At 34.1% G+C, this 18,992-nt stretch overlaps 4 protein-coding genes and 4 non-coding genes across 10 annotated transcripts; 5 read left to right on the top strand and 3 right to left on the bottom strand.

The window, feature by feature from the left end:
- The first annotated feature begins 964 nt into the window (after positions 1 to 964).
- On the top strand, positions 965 to 7,517 carry NADK1 (NAD kinase 1). The gene is made up of 10 exons (XM_012971835.2): positions 965 to 1,191; positions 1,616 to 1,763; positions 1,870 to 1,989; positions 2,072 to 2,364; positions 2,473 to 2,567; positions 2,641 to 2,747; positions 2,842 to 2,915; positions 3,026 to 3,104; positions 3,200 to 3,507; positions 6,934 to 7,517. The coding sequence occupies exons 1-10, from the start codon at positions 1,138 to 1,140 to the stop codon at positions 7,240 to 7,242; spliced, it is 1,587 nt and encodes a 528-aa protein (XP_012827289.1). The 5' UTR covers positions 965 to 1,137; the 3' UTR covers positions 7,243 to 7,517.
- On the bottom strand, positions 4,027 to 4,098 carry TRNAC-GCA (transfer RNA cysteine (anticodon GCA)). The gene has a single exon. It is a non-coding gene; the product is annotated as a tRNA-Cys (tRNA).
- On the top strand, positions 4,519 to 4,590 carry TRNAC-GCA (transfer RNA cysteine (anticodon GCA)). Its single transcript has one exon. It is a non-coding gene; the product is annotated as a tRNA-Cys (tRNA).
- On the bottom strand, positions 5,405 to 5,476 carry TRNAC-GCA (transfer RNA cysteine (anticodon GCA)). The gene has a single exon. It is a non-coding gene; the product is annotated as a tRNA-Cys (tRNA).
- Positions 6,572 to 6,643, bottom strand: TRNAC-GCA (transfer RNA cysteine (anticodon GCA)). Its single transcript has one exon. It is a non-coding gene; the product is annotated as a tRNA-Cys (tRNA).
- Positions 7,518 to 8,250: 733 nt separating the features above from the next.
- On the top strand, positions 8,251 to 10,092 carry LOC105956294 (GATA-type transcription factor nsdD-like). Of its 2 annotated transcripts, XM_088817628.1 has the most exons (4): positions 8,251 to 8,363; positions 9,108 to 9,226; positions 9,679 to 9,795; positions 9,951 to 10,092. In XM_088817628.1, the coding sequence occupies exons 2-4, from the start codon at positions 9,113 to 9,115 to the stop codon at positions 10,014 to 10,016; spliced, it is 297 nt and encodes a 98-aa protein (XP_088673754.1). In that variant the 5' UTR covers positions 8,251 to 8,363; positions 9,108 to 9,112; the 3' UTR covers positions 10,017 to 10,092. The 2 variants fall into 2 exon arrangements, with proteins under 2 accessions (XP_088673754.1, XP_012835595.2); XM_012980141.2 differs by lacking the exon at positions 8,251 to 8,363 and having other exon boundaries at positions 9,101 to 9,226.
- A 933-nt stretch (positions 10,093 to 11,025) lies between these two features.
- Positions 11,026 to 13,500, top strand: LOC105957498 (uncharacterized). Of its 2 annotated transcripts, none has more exons than XM_088816432.1 (3): positions 11,026 to 11,977; positions 12,070 to 12,624; positions 13,345 to 13,500. In XM_088816432.1, exons 1-3 carry the CDS (start codon positions 11,159 to 11,161, stop codon positions 13,438 to 13,440), a joined length of 1,470 nt encoding a protein of 489 aa, XP_088672558.1. In that variant the 5' UTR covers positions 11,026 to 11,158; the 3' UTR covers positions 13,441 to 13,500. The 2 variants fall into 2 exon arrangements, with proteins under 2 accessions (XP_088672558.1, XP_088672557.1); XM_088816431.1 differs by having other exon boundaries at positions 11,043 to 11,977; positions 12,070 to 12,695; positions 13,303 to 13,500.
- Positions 13,501 to 14,517: 1,017 nt separating this feature from the next.
- On the top strand, positions 14,518 to 17,712 carry LOC105956305 (uncharacterized). Its single transcript, XM_088816423.1, has 3 exons — positions 14,518 to 15,345; positions 15,689 to 16,243; positions 17,415 to 17,712. Exons 1-3 carry the CDS (start codon positions 14,530 to 14,532, stop codon positions 17,508 to 17,510), a joined length of 1,467 nt encoding a protein of 488 aa, XP_088672549.1. The 5' UTR covers positions 14,518 to 14,529; the 3' UTR covers positions 17,511 to 17,712.
- The last annotated feature ends 1,280 nt before the right edge of the window (positions 17,713 to 18,992 follow it).

Genomic DNA, 18,992 nt, shown 5'->3' with positions numbered 1-18,992 from the left:
TATTTTCAATTGAAGTACGCAAAATGTCTGAAATGTCCTTCGATAACGATTTTGTATTTCTTTTTATTGTTTCTTTTAAATTTACATGTAATCAAACACCGGTTATCTCTCCTTCCGATATATAATAATAGTTCCCGAACATGTCCAAATCGTCAAAGAATTACGAGAAACAACAAGTCAACAACCCTTGATTGAAGTGATAGGATGTTGTTTTCACCAGAATCATCAGCTTATTTTTGTTGGAACCAAGAATAACGAGACTCTGAAGAAGTTTCTTGATACTGTAGCATAAAAGTGTGAAGTTACATATTTAGATTAGCTGGTTCCTTAGTACGTAGCTCCGCGTGAAATACTGTATGTGTCGGTATGTGTCGGTGACGAACGACGAAGACGTGTGAAAGATGGTGAAGATTTGATATTGAAGATGCACACAGTCGACATTATTGTATTTAAAAAAGAAACAACTCTGACATAATCAGGTAATTCTTCGTTTCCTCGAAAAAATCAAACTCCAATAACGAAAGAAGAAATCACACCAAATCAAAAGATGTACATATTACTCAATTCACTTGCATCTAACAATAATGTTTTTGTCATAAGATAAATATTATTAGAATAATTTACATGATTGACATGTTCCACAAAATCATATAGGTAGGTGGACTTTTGAGTATCTCTCGATTTGATTTTATAGGAATTAAAAAAAAAAAAAATGAAAGTCAAAATAATTAGTACAAAAAATTGACTTGTCAAAAGTGGGATGATGACTTGAAGCTAAGAAATTTATTGCATTAAACATTTCATCTTCTTCTTCGATGACTGCCCACGCGCTTGGTTAGTGGGTCCCACCTCCTCCCACTTTCTTTCCATCTCCACCGAACCAGGCCTACCTCGCGTTTCCCATGCCTGCCTTCCCCATTCATCTTTTCTTTTTTTAATTCCTCATCAATCTTTTGTCTTACTTATTCATACATATTATATAATAATTTTTTATATATCTATATATATTTGTATGTATACATATTTGTTAAACAGCTTCATTTCATTTCATCCCCTCCTGTAGCTGCCATTTTTTTCTTCACCAGACCTCTCTCTCTCTCTCTCTCTCTCTCTAACACACACAAACATTGAAAACATATGTTTAAGAGGGAGGTGGGCCCCATGTCTCCGAGCAACTCCACCTCTACCAAGGTAAACTGTGCCTCCTTTTCTTTTCTTTTTTTTCTTTTTTAGCTCTGAATAGTTTTAATACTGCTACTCGTCTGGGTTTCTTGAATTGTGCCTTGTTCTTGGAAGATTGAAACCTTGGTTTTGTTCAAAGTTTATTTTAGGTTGTTAGCATTTCTGTTAACTGGATTGAGTTCTTTATTTAGGATATTGTTGACTAGGGTATGATTAAGTGATTAAGTAACTTTGGAGATTAATCAGAGTTACCAAATGAGGGTTTGGCTGTTGAAAGTGATGCTATGTAATCCACAATAGTTAGCTCGATTTCGGACTCGAGCTGTCGTGATTTACGAACTCAGTGCACATACTCAAATAAAAAAGTTCTGCAATTTACGTTTCTTGGTTAACTTCTGTAAATAACGAACCACCTATTATCGATTCTTAATAGGGTAATGCTAGTGTCTCGCCGGCAGAGAATGGATTTATCGATTCTTTCTCTATGTTGAATTCGGAAAAATCGGTGGAGGAAATTATTCAACAGCCTCTTCTCCATGGAATTGACGATCATCTGATCGAGTTCTCCGAGGCTCTGAGAAGTGAGTTTTTTTTCCTTTGCCGGATTACTCGTACTTGGAAATATTTAATTTGCTATACTTAGCTTATACGCGACTTGATTGGAAGTTTAAATCGATTTGGTTTTAGCTGTTGCAAAGGCACTGAGAAGGGTCACCGAAGGTAAGGCTTCTGCTCAAGCCGAAGCTGCGGAATGGAAGCGTAAATACGAACTCGAGAGACAACGCAATCTGCAGTTGGAGCAAAATGGTTTTTTTTTTCTTCCTTTCTTTTAAGTGATTCTTTTTTCTTCTTGGAATTATCTGCTGATTCTTTCCGGTGCTGTCATTAGGGGGTGATTGTACTGACGGGAGAGGCGGAAATCCGGAGGACAGAACCGTAATTTCAGATGAAAATAGTGATCAATGTGAGTTGTGCTGTGGTAAAGACGATATCTCCGCTCAAGAGGTTCTTCGAGACGGTGAACCTGATTCGAACCCCTCTTCCGTCCCAAATAAGATGATGAGAAAGGCATCGTTTAAGCTGTCATGGTACTGCAAGGGCGAAAAATGCGATCGCCACAAACACGACATCGTGTCGTTTGAGAAGGGTAATATAACAACTGCCGAGCGGAGCAGTAAACAGGTACATTCTCTATTTTCAAGATTATTACATTATATGTTCTTGATACTCAACTTTTAAACGGTACTTCGTTATATAATTTCGTTTTTCCTCCCCTAATTTTCGTTTCAGATTTCTTTGAAGTGGGAATCACCCCCTCAAACCGTGCTTATATTGACCAAGCCGAATTCTACTTCGGTTAGAATTCTATGTCTCGAAATGATCAGGTAGGATACTCAAAGACTAATTCCCGTACTTTACGTTACGCACCTTCTAAAAGGGGTTAGATTATCTATGCAGATGGTTGAACGAGCAGAAAAAGTTAAATATATACGTGGAGCCACGAGTGAAGTCCGAGCTTTTGACAGAATCTTCGTACTATAGCTTTGTACAAACCTGGCAAGACGGTAAGCTTCGTTTAGTCTCCATCGTGTAATTTTCTTACTAGGGTATTCGACATTTCTTGTCTGCTTAATACCTCGTTTTCTCACATTTCCCCAGACAAGGACGTGCTCCTCTTACATACAAAGGTTGACCTCGTTGTAACTCTGGGCGGAGATGGAACTGTTCTTTGGGTAAGTGTCCGTTTTTCGTACTTTTAATAAAAATACAAAGCTTTTATTTATTCTTATCTTAATAGTAAATGGTGCTCCTTTTTGAAATTCCCGTTTTTCGAATTTTGCAGGCAGCGTCTATGTTCAAAGGTCCCGTTCCGCCGATCGTGCCATTCTCTTTAGGCTCTCTTGGTTTCATGACTCCGTTTCGTATCCTAAATCTGATTTTTTTTTTTTTTATTAAGGTCGTGTTTATATCTTATCTATTAAATACTTCATGTCGATTTAATCTTTAACGCGATTAGACAGCGAACATTACCGACAGTATCTCAGTTCGATCCTATGTGGTCCTATAAGTATCACGTTAAGGCATCGTTTGCAGTGTCATATAATCCGTGACGAGGCTAAGAGTGAGTACGAGAACGAAGGTCCAATGCTTGTCTTGAATGAGGTGACGATCGACCGTGGAATTTCGTCTTTCCTCACAAATCTAGAATGCTACTGCGACAACTCGTTCGTGACGTGCGTACAGGGTGATGGTTTGATTCTGTCGACGACATCTGGCAGCACAGCATATTCCCTTGCAGCAGGAGGGTCAATGGTTCATCCTCAGGTATGTCTTTTTTTTTTTTTTTTTTTTTTTTTTCGTGGCCTTTATTTTTCTGTTCAAATTGGGTTTTGGATTATTTAAGTATGTGGAAATAAATTTAGAAATGTGGAGTTGATTCCTTAGTAGGGGAATACAATGCATTGACTTATCATTTGGTTTCGAGTTTATCCGCGACACATCTAGTATGTCTCAAATACATCCGAAACTATGCTATTTCTTGCAAATGTCAAGACATAAGATGGTGTTTGGCTAAGGTCTTAGATACTTAGAGGGTGTTTGGCTAAGGTCTTAAAACATCTTATCGGACATAAGAGCTTATCAGATGTTTAAAATAAGCTTAGCGAAACGGGCCCTTAGACAAATAAGCTTAGCGAAATGGGCCCTTAGACAACATTTGAGTAGAAAATTTGGGGGTTAAAAAGATATATGCCAAACGGGCCCTTAGACAAATAAGCTTAGCCAAACGAGCCCTTAGACAACATCTGAGTAGAAAATTTGGGGGTTAAAAAAATATATTTTGAAAGGGCCCAACCGGGTTCGAACCGGTGACCTCTTGATCTGCAGTCAAATGCTCTACCACTGAGCTATGGACCCATCAGTTGATAAATGTTCTCATAAAACTGTACTCTAATATCAAACATTGATGCTTATATTAAATGATTGACTATTTACTCGATTTCTGGCCTATCATAACACAGTAATTAAAATGAGTGACTCCCTAAGAGATTTCTTGCCTATATAAGATAACAATTAAAATGAATACCTAAGAGATTTCTTGCCTATTTAGTATTTATAGTCCTCTTTCTTTATGGAAAATTCGACTTAAATGAAATCTTAAAGAACACGACCAGACTCCTATTTATTTTGCTCCATGAGGTAAGGTCATTTGCATCCAAAATAACATTTGCCTTTGAACTCATATTGGCATTTAAGAGGACTTGCCTTTGAACTCATATAGATATTTAGAATATTTGACGTTAGAATATTGTTTTATGAGCATATTTGCCAACTGATGGGTCCATAGCTCAGTGGTAGAGCATTTGACTGCAGATTAAGAGGCCATCGGTTCGAACCCGGTTGGGCCCTTCAAAATTATATATTTTTTAAGAGTCTCGAGTTTCCTTTGGATGAGCTAACTCCTAAATATCCGGGCATAGTATAACTTCTAAACCCCCTAAAAGGATTACAATATTCCCTTTTTTGTTAAAATGGTGGTCTTGTGCAATAAACCTATGTCAAGAAAAGTACTAGCATACAAACTCTATAACATCAATAGCGCATTGTGGAGAAAAACTCCATTAACATGCAAAAATACACAAGGATGGAGTAAAACATTCATATCGGGTGGTCCATTCAAAATAATGGTTCGGTTTCAATAGGATTCTACTAAAATCTAACGTTACACACTTGGCAATTACACTGGTAAAATTGAATTTCTCTAATGAATGTACCTAAACTCTAAAAGGGTTAGTTTTCATGCCGCAAGGGCATAATTGTAATTTCGTAGACACGTAATTCATCCGAACCATTTTAAGAATTTGTGTTACACTCGTAAAATTGAATTCCAATGAATGTACCTAAACTCTAAAAGGGTTAGTTTTCATGCCGCAAGGGCATAATTGTAATTTCGTAGATACGTAATTCATCCGAACCATTTTAAGAATTTGTGAGTAAAGGGTTAGTTTTCATGCCGCAAGGGCATAATTGTAATTTCGTAGACACGTAATTCATCCGAACCATTTTAAGAATTTGTGTTACACTCGTAAAATTGAATTCCAATGAATGTACCTAAACTCTAAAAGGGTTAGTTTTCATGCCGCAAGGGCATAATTGTAATTTCGTAGATACGTAATTCATCCGAACCATTTTAAGAATTTGTGAGTAAAAACATATAATATAAAGGGCCCAACCGGGTTCGAACCGGTGACCTCTTGATCTGCAGTCAAATGCTCTACCACTGAGCTATGGACCCATCAGTTGATAAATATTCTCATAAAACTATATTCTAAGGTAATAAAATTAGTATCATTAATGCAAATTATTATTTATAGTTGCAAATCATAATGGTCCCTTTTTGTATTGAGTATCATGCATCAGATTGGCAAGAAATCTCAGTGTACCAGATTCCTTTTTGTATTGAGTATCATGCATCAGATTGGCAAGAAACTCAGTGTACCAGATTCTATCTATTTAGATTCCATTTAAGTCGAATCATAATAGGCAAAAAAATCTAATGATTTGAGCTAAGGAGTCTAATGATTTGAGCTAAGGAGTTCTTAAACGATTTGAATTTGATGAAAAAGATTTTCAAAATTTAATTTGAACATTTGATCCAGTAAAAAAGTAGGGTTCAACCGGTGACCTCTTGATCTGCAGTCAAATGCTCTACCACTGAGCTATAGACTCATTGCTTGTTAAATATGCTCATAAAACCATATTCGAATATCAAAAATTGATGCTCATATTACATGTTCTATATGAGTTAAAAGGCAAGTGATTGTAAATGCCAATTGTTATTTTATCTGAAAATAACCTTTCCTAATGGTGCAAAATAATTGGGAGGCTGGTGCTTCTTTGATTATCCATAATGTATTAAAATCATCTTCTTTTAAATACTATTTAAGTCAAATCTTCCATCAAGACAGAGCACTCTGAAATAGGCAACTAGTCTGTTAGATAGTCACTCATTTTCAAATTATGTTACAAAATAGTCTTTGTTTTTAATTTTACTTGTGTGTTTGGGATGGAAACCACTTTTAAGATTTATATGTAGTTATCTATATTTATTTGCCTGTTTATGTGTTTGTTTTCTTTATTTACTACTGTTATGTGTTGTCTGTGAGCGAGTGTGTGCGAGTGTGGGAGGATGGGGGGTGGTTGCGGATATTATCATGAAAAGTGATGGTTAGTATTTAGTATTTGACTATGAAGCACGGACACGGAAACAGTGATACACACAGGTGCGTGGGGGTACATGTAAATATAAAAAAATATAGGGGTATATTTATAAATTGTATTTTTGTAAAAAATACTTTTAGATAGAAGTTTAAAAAAACATGCACTTTGAAGGGCCCAACCGGGTTCGAACCGGTGACCTCTTGATCTGCAGTCAAATGCTCTACCACTGAGCTATGGACCCATCAGTTGATATATGTGCTCATAAAACAATATTGAACGGTTTAAGATTATGCAAATGTGCAAAAATCTCAGTGTCTCAAATTCGTTCTACCGGATTCTAAATGATTAGAACCTTCGAAGAAGAAAAGAAGAGTCTAAAGAGGCAATCTTCCAATCAATTACTCTACAAGATTCTCCCGATTCCTTCTAATCGGGATTACCACGCTAGCTATATATTAATCATGTGAAAATTACTATATATGTTTTTCTTTCGTCTCCCTTCTATATATTAATGCTACTGTATTATTACAGGTACCTGGGATTCTGTTCACACCAATATGCCCGCACTCGTTGTCGTTTAGGCCGCTGATATTGCCGGAGCACGTGACAGTGAGAGTGGTGGTGCCGCCCAGTAGCCGCTGCCAGGCGTGGGTGTCCTTTGATGGAAAGGGCCGGAAACAGCTAGGCCCCGGCGATGCGCTCGTATGCAGCATGGCACCTTGGCCAGTCCCCACTGCTTGCCAATCAGATTCCACTACCGATTTCTTACGGAGCATCCACGATGGTCTTCACTGGAATCTTAGGAAGACTCAGTCCTTCGATGGGCCCCGTGATCCTTAAATATCCTTATTTAATTTGTAGTGTCTTATATACACATATTACAAATATGTTTCGATATATATAGAGGTTATTTATATAATTAATTGAGTGAACATATGATCAATTAATCTTGGTGATCTGGGTAATTAATTAGATGAAGCAAAATATATTAATAATTATGTTTTTTTTAGGGACGAATATTATGATATTAGAAGTTTAAATTGTTTTATAGGATGATATATGTAGTAGGTGGAACTGATATATGTTAAATCGAGTGAGATGAAGATTTTAGGGAACTTTTTGTAGTTTATGGGTAACAAGCAAAATGCAAATTTTTGTAGTTTAGGGGGCATTGTGCAACTTTTTGAATTGTTTAGAGGGTACAGTGCAAAATGCGTCAAAATTCGGGGGCAAAATGCCATTAACCCAAAACTTAATAACGTGAAATAAAGAAATAATAACTACACTCACCTTTTTATGTCTGTATATGTATGTAATTTATCAAATGCCCTGCGTAGAATTGTTACACGTGCCGCAACAAAGATAGCAGTAAATATTGGGTACTCCAATTAAGTACGTACCAACCTTGATGTATATATATTTTGAAAAAGCTGAACAAATACTTAATTCATTGTCACCTTCGGGACCTAAAAATTATGCTAGCTAGGCTTCACATGATTTGTGATATATATATATATATATATATATATATATATATATATATATATATATATATATATATATATATATATTGATATAGAGTTTAATACATACAGACAAAGTGTGCATGCATGAGTGTAAAACACTCTGTCACTAATTATCATCTTGTCAATAAGTACGTATATGATCCAGCCAAACTTATACATTAATGCATGAAAAGTTAAAAACATAAATTCGTCTCAATCTCTATGGCACCTGCAGATATAACACACTCTATTTAATTAGCACAACATTCTACGTACACAGTGTTACTCTCTCTCGCTCTCTCTCTCTCTCTCTCTCTCTCTCTCTCTCTCTCTCTCTCTCTCTCTCTCTCTAGCACAGGATTATACTCGATCAGGGTTACTGATCTCTCTACTTCTTCTCGACCTCTGATAAGTTCTTGTAGCCGATCATATCAAGATTTTCGAAGGTTTTTGTAGGTATATCCTAAGTATTTTTGTGCATAATTTATTGAACTCTAAATTCTTCAGATAATTTATGTGTGTTTTTTATGTGGTGTACGTTTGGAGAGTGATCGATCTTGGCTGCCGTTTTATAAATTGAATTTCTTATTTAATTTAAATTTTAAGTGGTATCTTGGTTGGTTTATATATAGATCTCTTTTCCTTTAATGGAAATATAAACTAATTAATTAACAAAACAAAAAATAAAAAAATTGTAGGGTTAATTATGCGATTCCGTAATTTGTTGAATACATACACTTGATCAGATGATCGATCTTTTTTCTTTTTCTTGTTTTGTCGATCTTTGCCTGCCGCCATCTCTTTTTTGTCGTTATCATTGTCGATTTTGTCGTATGTGTTACAGTTACTGGAGATCTTAAGAAAGCATTCCGACAATAGGAAAAAAAAAACGGATTTAATTTTTATTATTATCCGACAAAGGGCGCCTCTTTATGTAGTAATAAATGATTTTTTTGGTAATTTTATTATTCTTAAAGAAATGCCTGAAAATAAATACTATTGTGTTCTTTATTTTTATTGATTATATGAGTTCTTGTAGTTATTTAGACATGTTAATTTAAACAAGTTATATTTAGACACTGACTTGTATACTAGACTGTAATATTCAACTTGATTTCCTTTAATTTTTCATTATTCTAATATATGTATAAATTAATAATAAAAATAAAAATATTGATCAATATTTTGAGTTTTGATTAGAGAAAATGCAAGGTGGCAACGGTAACCAAGCTGTGAACGATAACCAAGCTGTCAATGTTGATCTTACTCTCAGACTGGGAGTTGCAAATGTGGATGACAATGCATTAAATAATAATCAGGTATATATATATATATATATATATATATATATATATATATATATATATATATATATACTCTTTATATTCAAGTTGTATTCCTATATTAGTTTATTTTAATTTGCTCATTTTTGTATGCTGTAAGGGTTATTTCTGACAACTCACTTAGCTGGTTATAGAAATAGTTTCAACATTAAGAAAAAGGGAAAAAATGTCATGATTTTTTTGCCTCATCATATAAATCATGTTAATTTAATAAATAAAAAAACATGTTAATTAGTTACATGTTCAACATATGCAACCTTAATTAACATATATAGCAAATAAAATGTTACTTATTGCATCATATTAAGCACAATGAGAGCACATAACTTGCACTAGCTATATATATTTACTTCCAATTTTTATGTTTTCTTAAATAAAATGAATGGATATTATTATTGTTTAATGTAATTGTACGTTAATTCGATAAGGTAAACCGTGCACCCCCCGCGCGTAGACGAAGGGGCGAGCAGGAAGAAGCAAAAGTCTGCGACGAATGCAGAACCGACAACACTCCTCTTTGGAGGAAAGGCCCTAATGGCCCTCAAGTGAGTTTCTCACCTTCGATTTCTTAATGTTTTTGTTTATATTTATTTTTTTTATAAAAAAAAAATTAATCATTGAGAATTCATAAATTCCGATTATTGTCCCTTTTTTTTTAGTTGAGTTGTGTAGAAATTACAATTTTATATTTATTGTGCAGACCTTGTGCAACGCATGCGGGCTACGACATGCCCGAGCTTTGAGAAGAAATGCTGAGCAAAATTAGAGGATTATGTTCTTCGATCCTCGATTAAAAACTTTTATTTGATTAATTGGATAGTGTTTTTATATTTATTGGCTCGAATAATATTATGATATTAGATGTTTAATTTTTTTCTAAATTTTGAAATGCACTGCGTACTACCAGTACAGTATATATTTTTGCAAATGTCAGAACAAGGTAGCAATAAATATTGGCTAACATTGCAATTAAGTACGTGCCAACCTTGATTTATATTTTGAAAAAGCTGAACAGATACTTATTAGTTGTCACCTTTCGAATTAATTATCTTAACCTAAAATTATGCTTCACGTGATTTGTTATATATATATATATATATATATATATATATATATATATATATATATATATATATATATATTTATATATATATATGTTAAATTAATATAACATATATGTAACAAATAAAATGTTACGTTGCATCGATATATTAAGCACATTGAGAGCACATAACTTGCACTAACAAAATTGAAATATATTTTTACTGATTTTTTGAACATGCATTGGAATTTGCCTCATCATCTTTTTTAATAAATAAAATGAATGGCTATTAATTGTTATTGTTTTATTTTTTTGTACTTTAATTCAATAAGGTGAACACTCAAGTGATCGATCGAGTTTGTCAGTATATACTTTCGATTTCTTGGTGTTTTTGCATATTTTTCATAAAAAAAATAAAATTATTACATGTAATATAACTATTGAAAATTCATTAAATCCTAAAGTTGAATGTACTTTTATTATTATACAAATTAAAGTATTGAGCGATTTTTTTCATGAATTATCAAAATAAATAAATAAAAATTACCTAATTGATCTTGTGTACACTACAAATAAATAAAAAAAATACTTTTAAATATTACTATTTACTGGAAGATAATTAATATTGGCGTACTCAATTTCATATAGGTAAATCACATGGATTATCAATCATATACACTCCAATCTCATGCACACACAATAAGATATATGTGATTATTTAATCATGCTTCATGCATGCATTATCTGATCTACAACACACAAATTAACTAGTACGTACTACTCTAAAGTTTTCCAATAACAAATAATTACATCTCCAAATTATTTGCACCCAATTAATTTAATTCAATTTAATTTCAATCAAAATAATGAAACCAAAACTATGCAGCCAATGCACCCCACTCTTGATATTAGGGCTTCCCCTTTACCTCATCACCTTTTCCTACACAAACAAACACCTAATCTTTCCATCTCCAGATACTTTATTCTTCCCCCTACTTAAAACCGCACCTTTTTCGCACGACAACGACAACTATTTTTGGCACGTAACAAAGCCGATCGAACAATATTCTCCTCCTCCTCCGACGAATCTCAGCCACATAGTGTTCGGAATCGTCGGCTCGGAAAAAGCATGGAGATTCCGAAAAACATACATAGAATCATGGTGGAGGCCAAATCACACAAAGGGATATCTATTTCTCGATAAACCACCGGGCCCACCTTTCCTCCCGTGGCCGGAAACTTCTCCTCCGTTTAGGGTTTCCGATGACCTAACCGAGCTTCTCAACAACAAATCCGATATTAGGGCACAAAGAATGGTGCATGGCATAATGGAGGTTTTGAGAGAAGTAAAAGACCATAGAAACCTAAGATGGGTAGTGATGGGAGACGACGATTCGATATTCTTTGTGGATAATATTGTCGACGTTCTTGCTAAATACGATCATACGAAGTATCATTACTTAGGTGGGCACTCGGAGTTTATTTTGTCGAATTATTATTTTTCGTTTAATCAGGCTTTTGGCGGCGGTGGGATTATGTTGAGTTATCCATTGGCGAAAGCTTTGGCCGGAGATATCGAGAGTTGTTTGAAGCGATACGTGTTCTTGAATTCCGCTGATAACACAACAAAGGCTTGTATCGCTGATATTGGAGTTAATTTGACACCTCACCAAGGAAATCATCAAGTAATTAATATTAATTATTAATATTAATAATTAATATAATAAAAAAATATTAATTTTGATATTAGGGTTTTTAAAAGAACAAATGTTTGCAGGTTGATTTCCGTGGCGATATTTCAGGGTTTTTATCAACTCACCCACTGGCCCCACTGCTTTCACTTCACCATTTCGATATGGTGGACCCGATCTTCCCGGCCAAGGACCGTTTTCAGTCCACGCGCCACCTCATGACGGCGGCGAAAGCCGACCAGTCGAGGATGCTGCAGCAGACCATCTGCTACGACCGGCGGAGCAACTGGTCTCTCTCGATTTCGTGGGGCTACTCTGCACATATTTACGAGAGGATAATGCCGAGGAGCTATTTGATAATTCCGATCGAGACGTTTACGCCGTGGTTGAAGACTCTTAAGCCTCCGAATTACATGTTCAACACCAGAAGCCGCTCCGCCGCCGACCCCTGTGAAGCTCCTCACGTTTTCTTCTTCGATTCCGTCCAGGAAACGGCCGCGATTGGCAGCGGCGGCGGAATCGTCACCAGCTACTCGCGCGCGTGGCCACGCGCTCTCCCGCCGTGTTTATCTAGTGGCAATCATTCTGCGGACTTCATTCGAAGAATTCTAGTCTTTTCGCCACCCACAAAGCGCACATCGGTGATCAATCTTTTCTCTCTCCATATCTCTCTCTATATATATATATATTTATATATCAAATGCTATTTACGGTCACAAAATTGTTATTTGCGGTTTTTCTCAAAACTCCCCAAAACTTTTAAAACAATCCAAAACTCCCCCAAAACTGCAAATAGCAAAAAAAAAAAAAAAAGAAATCGAAAATTCGAAATCGAGCTTGAAGAAGGGTTGGATTTCGATTTTTTGATGTAATTTCGACTCTTTTATGTGTAATATGCATTTGGTAGGTCAATTACGGAACCAATTTCATGTTAAAAAGCCCTACAAACCGATTTGTAGGGCTTTTTTTTTCGCAAAAAATGTTCGAACGCTCAAGATGGGTGCCTAAGGCGCATACGAACGCCCGTTCCGGGCGTTCGTACGCGCCTTGGGCGCCCATCTTAGGCGTTCAATTAAAAAAAAAAAATTGTCACTGGACGCCCAACTCGGGCGCCCAAATGCAGCTTGCACGTCCAACTTGGGCGTGCACTGAATGGGCGCCCAAGTTGGGCTTTTACGCGTTTTGGCAGGTTTTTTGAATTTTTTTGGGAAGTATTGAGGTTTTAGAGAGATGTTTTTTGAGGGATTTTGTTATAAACCGCAAATAACAATTTTCAAACCTAGATGCGTTATATCACAACACTTATAATTAAAACCGAGTGTTGTAATGAAACATTTATATTTGTTTTTGCTTAATTACAGACGGATAGATGCGAGTGTTGTGATATAATCAAAGCCGACGGCGGTGAGGCAGAAGTGATTGTAAGGGAATGCAGGTCAAATGAAATAATTGCATGAATATACATATTTTTTGTACTTAATCTTTTTCAGAAAATAATAATAATATATTTTCTCTAATTTATGATTGGATAGAGGAAACAAGAAAGATTGAAAAGTCAAATATAACATTAATGCATGAATAAGTAAATATTTCATGCAGATTATATTTTCTCTTGTAATTTATATTAATCTAATGAAGTAAATAATATTAGTACACATGACAACACAATGAAATGTCTTAATATGATGGGCTTTGATGTAATTTATACAATCGAATGTCGTGTGCGCATGTTTGTATTTATTAGCGTACTCCTATAGTATTGAATGCGGTACTATAAGATTAACATTTGTGTCTTTCCTGATAACAATTGATTTTAGGACAATAAATAGCGCTAGCGTCTGAGATCCTACAAAATAATATTTCGAACATATTTTTTATTTTGTAATTAGAATCAAACATGCGGTGAATAAGGAAACTTTACGATTGGGAAAAAAATAATGTGAATCGTGGATTCGGAATTGGACATTAATCAAATCGGGCATAAATTTGATTTTCGAAATATCATATTTGAAAACATTAAACCAATTTATGTATATTGAATTAGTCACTTACCGTTTTTAGTTTTTACCTAAAACTTTTGGGCAATATTGAGAAAATTAAAAAAAAATATATTTTTCTTGATTACAAGTGCAAATAATTAATTGGCTAAATCTCGAAATCATCTTTTCCATTTTTACAATCTATTCAAATAATATTACCTCATATTGACTCTAAACAATAAACTAAAAATCCAATTTTCCCTTGTAAGAAACTGATATAATAAAAGCATAAACAAATAAGATTGATTTCCATAAATGTTTTCAAATGTATTATGTTTGACTTAGAGCAATATATAATTTTAATTTATACATCTCTTTTAATTTTTCTTACAAGTAGTCATGTTCTCCAATATATAATTTTTAATTTACTATTCTCTTTTGTCTTACAAGCAGTCACGTTTTCACATTATATTTTCCAAATCTCTCTTTCTTGAGTGTGTGTGTATATATTCTATATAAATATATTATATATATATTTCATATTAGTTTGCAAGAAATTACAATCAAATGGAACCAAAATTGAGTAGCCAAAGCAACCTAGTACTGATATTTGGGCTCTCCCTTTCTTTATTCAGTGTTTTTTATATAAACAAACACCTAATTTTTCCAGCTTCAAATTTCTTCTACCCTCAATTAAAAACTACACCATTTTCACAATCATTTTATTCCGAAAATAATCACTATAATTTTCCGCAAATTACAAAAGCGGCAGAAATTTCTCCGACAGATCTCAGTCACATAGTATTCGGAATTGTTGGCTCGGAAAAAGCATGGCAATTCCGGAAATCGTATATAGAATCATGGTGGAGGCCGAATCACACAAACGGGTATTTATTTCTCGATGTGCCTCCGGGCCCACATCTCCTCCCTTGGCCGGAAACTTCTCCTCCATTTAGGGTTTCCGATGACCTAACGAAGCTTCTCAACAAATCCGACATTAGGGCACAGAGAATGGTGCATGGGATAATGGAGGTTTTGAGAGAAGTAAAAGATCATAGAAACCTAAGATGGGTTGTAATGGGAGACGACGATTCGGTTTTTTTCGTGGATAATATGGTCGATGTTCTTGCACAATACGATCACACGAAGTATTATTACTTAGGCGGGCATTCGGAGTTTATTTTATCGAATTCTATTTTTTCGTTTAATCAGGCTTTTGGTGGTGGCGGAATTATGTTGAGTTATCCGTTGGCGAAAGCTTTGGCCGGAGATATCGAGAATTGTTTGAAACGATACGTTTTTTTAAATTCCGCTGATAACACAACAAAGGCTTGTATTGCAGATATTGGAGTTAATCTCTCACCCCAAAGAGGGAATCACCAGGTATTAATTAATTAATTGATTAATGTCTATAATATTTTCACATTGATTAATTATGTTAATGGCCAGAAGATTAGTTAATTAATTAATTGATTGTACGTGTTAATCACCAGGAATTTTGAGTTAGGTAAGTTTGTAATTTTATTTTTTTCTGGTTATGAATTACAAAATCCACACTTGAGATGTAGCCATATAAATATTTTTGAAAAAGGGTATACACAATATTTGACCGTTGACTAATACTTTATTGATTTGATACTCCCAATTTAATTACATAATTTATAATTATACCCTTATATTTCATCATCTTTTGCAAATTGACCCCTGTAATAAACAAATATTGCAGATCGATTTCCGTGGCGATATCTCGGGTTTCTTATCGACCCACTCACTAACGCCGTTACTCTCTCTTCACCATTTTGACATGGTGGACCCAATCTTCCCGACCAAGGACCGTTTCGAGTCCACGCGCCACCTCATGACGGCGGCGAAAGCCGACCAGTCAAGGATGCTGCAGCAAACGATCTGCTACAACCGCCGGAGTAACTGGTCTCTCTCAATTTCTTGGGGCTACTCTGCCCAGATTTACGAGAGAATAATGCCACGTAGCTATTTATTAATGCCGATCGAAACGTTCACGCCGTGGTTAGAGACGCCGAATCCGCCGGCGTATATGTTCAATACCAGAGGCCGCTCCGGCGATCCCTGCGAAGCTCCTCACGCTTTCTTCTTCCAATCAGTCGAGAGAACAACGGCGGCTGAGGACGGCGGCGGAGGAATTATCACCACCTACTCTCGGGCGTGGCCGCGCGGCCTTCCGGCGTGTTTGACAAGTGGCAATCATTCTGCGGACTTTATTCACACAATTCGAGTCTTTTCGCCGGACACCAAACGCACTACGGTTAGTTCGATTAAACTTTTAAACTGATACCAGTAAAAAACGTTTATTATATTTACTACCCCTCTATTATATCAAATTCTATAAAACTCCCACATATTATAAATTATTAGCGAACCCCCCAATACATCATAGGGGCTTTTTCGCTAATAGTTATTCATAGGGAATTTTTTAATAACTAGAGTAAATACAAGGGTACTAATGCAATAAACCCCTAATAAAAATAGTTACTCCATATTTTTTTTAAATGAAATAACATTTAAGATAATTGCATAAGTATTAAGAAAATTAAAAACTATTGCTAAAATTTAGAAAAATATATATAATTAAATTAAAATACTCTTTCGTTATTGGTTAAATGAAGATAGTATAGAAGAAATACTAAGGACGAAGTTTGAAAATCGGTAGGTAATCAGTAATTTTTGTTTTGATGAATGTAGGTAATCACTAATCAATATTGGAATTCTATAGGGACAGATACATATGAAACGAAATATCTCTCGATTTTTTTTCCTCGAAAAATTGACGATCGAATAATTATAATATATACATTGGCGGAACTTTTAAGGGGTTGTTGAACCCCCAAGATTAAAAAAAAAATTAGGTATTTTGGATTGCATTTTTTGAATATTACTTTTGGCCCCCCAAAATTTTTGTAAATATGTATTTTAATCCTTAATTTTTTTTATCTCTTCTCCATATATATATATATATATATATTTTGAAATAAAATGGTTAAAACTTCTATTATTTTAAAATTTATGAATATTTGTTTATTTGTGATTTTTTTTATCAACGACTCTACAAAATAACATGACACAATGCCATGGATTCCCAAAATATTAAGTACGATAGATTATTAGAATAACTTGGATTAATTTAGATTTTTTGTCACGCTTAAAATATGATAAAATTATAATATATATGTCATTTTAATTAAAAAAATTCAATATAAACGTATGTTTGCAATGTCTTGTGAACCTAAAATTTTTTTTCGATGCGCTGCCCCAAACCCCAAAATTTTAACTAGCCCCCTACGTTTTGATCCTGGTTCCGCCCTGAATATATGTTTATAAGCATTATTTAAGAGAAGAATTGTCAGAGACTTATATATGTATATATGTTTAATTAGCCTGCTGATTTAATTTGTTTTTTTATTAATTAATTATTTCAGACAGACAGATGTGAGTGTTGTGACATTATTAAAGAGGACAAAGGTAAGACAGAAGTGAGAGTAAGAGAATGCATGTCAGATGAAATAATCGCATGAGCATCTGCTTCAACAGGATCTCCATAGCTTTAATTTTTATTTATTTTTGGGATTAATTATTAATTCTTTTACTTTAATTTTCTATATGTGCTGTTTGTACATGATATACCAAGCTCATACAGTGAGGGATTTGTAAGATTCTAGGTCAAAATTTTGTACTCTTCTATTATACTATTAATAATTAATTATTTCTCAAAAAAAATTATACTATTAATTAATTATTATATGACAAAATACACTTCGCCCCCTATAAATTTCTAGTTTTCGCACTTTCCCTCCTACAAATTAAAAAATGAGATCAACTCACCTCTTTCCAGATTTTGTTTAAGCTGCGGGGTATTTTTCATCGGTTATTTCATATCTCCATCGATTTCAACGAAAGGTACCGATAGTTGAGCCGCTGCTTTCGAGAGAGATGTTTATAAGGTGGAGAAATTGATTGGAATTGTGCCGGTACCAGCGGCAACTATAGTACTTGGGTGGGATTGGTGAAAGGACGAAAATACCATTCAATTGACGGTGATATGAAAAAACCAGTTAAAATACATCGGAAAAATACCATTTGTGGCAAAATGCAATTGTAACAAAACTTGGATGGGAAAGATTCTAATTTTTTAATTTCAAAGGGAGAAAATGCAAAATCTAAAAGTTTCTAGGAAGCAAAGTGCATTTTGTCCTTAATTAAAAGTCCACAATAGTTATACGTCATCTTTTTATGGTCCAACAATAAAATTTTGATATATGTAATCCAAAAAAAATACAAGTATCTTTCTTGCTGGGTATGTTTGTTGACTGACAAAATCAGGGAAAATTTCTGTAATTATTTGATTTTCTTTTTGATATTGTTATTGGTGTATAGTAGAACCTCGATAAATTAATAACCTCAATTAAATAATAGTTTCTCTCGGTTCCGAGGCGGTAAAAATGTGTCAAATTATTAACTCGATAATTTAATAATTCGCTGAATTAATAGAATTTTAGTCTCGACTGTATTAATTTATAGAGGTTTAACTGTATAATAATTACTAATTAATAATAATAGGTAATTGAATCGTAATAAGTTAAGATCGAGGAGTTGACTTCCTGTCAGAAATATTATTAGTATTATGTACAACGTTTTTCATAATCTAACGACAAATACACATTGTTCAAAACTAGATCTGATTGTATCCTTTAATATTTGCATTGAACTGGAATTCACTAAAATCCAGATCTGGATCCCAAAATAATAATAATAATAATAATAATAATAATAATAATAATAATAATAGAATTATCCAAGCAATAAAATGAAGAAAAAATCTATGGAGAACATGAATTCTTGATCTTATTGTTCATAATATTATAATTGTTAATTTAATTACAGAAAAAAAAAATGAAGTTTCAAATAAAAATTAATAAATAACTCACGCAACAAAATAAATAATCAAATTATAAATTATATAAATCTTAATTTGCAAAGAAAAGTAGACCCTTTCGGTG

This window comes from Erythranthe guttata, chromosome 4, assembly GCF_056151865.1.
Source record: "Erythranthe guttata isolate IM_541 chromosome 4, IM_541, whole genome shotgun sequence".
Lineage (NCBI taxonomy): Eukaryota > Viridiplantae > Streptophyta > Magnoliopsida > Lamiales > Phrymaceae > Erythranthe > Erythranthe guttata.
The sequence above is the reverse complement of the archived record's forward strand: the minus strand, read 5'-3'. Positions and strand labels throughout refer to the sequence as shown.

Coding starts and splice junctions, on each gene's coding strand:
- NADK1 (XM_012971835.2), top strand. CDS start 1,138: ATGTTTAAGAGGGAGGTGGGCCCCATGTCTCCGAGCAACTCCACCTCT. Junction 1,192..1,615: donor GCAACTCCACCTCTACCAAG/GTAAACTGTGCC, acceptor GATTCTTAATAG/GGTAATGCTAGTGTCTCGCC. Junction 2,365..2,472: donor CCGAGCGGAGCAGTAAACAG/GTACATTCTCTA, acceptor TTTTCGTTTCAG/ATTTCTTTGAAGTGGGAATC.
- LOC105956294 (XM_088817628.1), top strand. CDS start 9,113: ATGCAAGGTGGCAACGGTAACCAAGCTGTGAACGATAACCAAGCTGTC. Junction 9,227..9,678: donor ATGCATTAAATAATAATCAG/GTATATATATAT, acceptor TAATTCGATAAG/GTAAACCGTGCACCCCCCGC. Junction 9,796..9,950: donor AAGGCCCTAATGGCCCTCAA/GTGAGTTTCTCA, acceptor TTTATTGTGCAG/ACCTTGTGCAACGCATGCGG.
- LOC105957498 (XM_088816431.1), top strand. CDS start 11,159: ATGAAACCAAAACTATGCAGCCAATGCACCCCACTCTTGATATTAGGG. Junction 11,978..12,069: donor CTCACCAAGGAAATCATCAA/GTAATTAATATT, acceptor AAATGTTTGCAG/GTTGATTTCCGTGGCGATAT. Junction 12,696..13,302: donor TATATCAAATGCTATTTACG/GTCACAAAATTG, acceptor ATTAAAACCGAG/TGTTGTAATGAAACATTTAT.
- LOC105956305 (XM_088816423.1), top strand. CDS start 14,530: ATGGAACCAAAATTGAGTAGCCAAAGCAACCTAGTACTGATATTTGGG. Junction 15,346..15,688: donor CCCAAAGAGGGAATCACCAG/GTATTAATTAAT, acceptor CAAATATTGCAG/ATCGATTTCCGTGGCGATAT. Junction 16,244..17,414: donor CGGACACCAAACGCACTACG/GTTAGTTCGATT, acceptor TAATTATTTCAG/ACAGACAGATGTGAGTGTTG.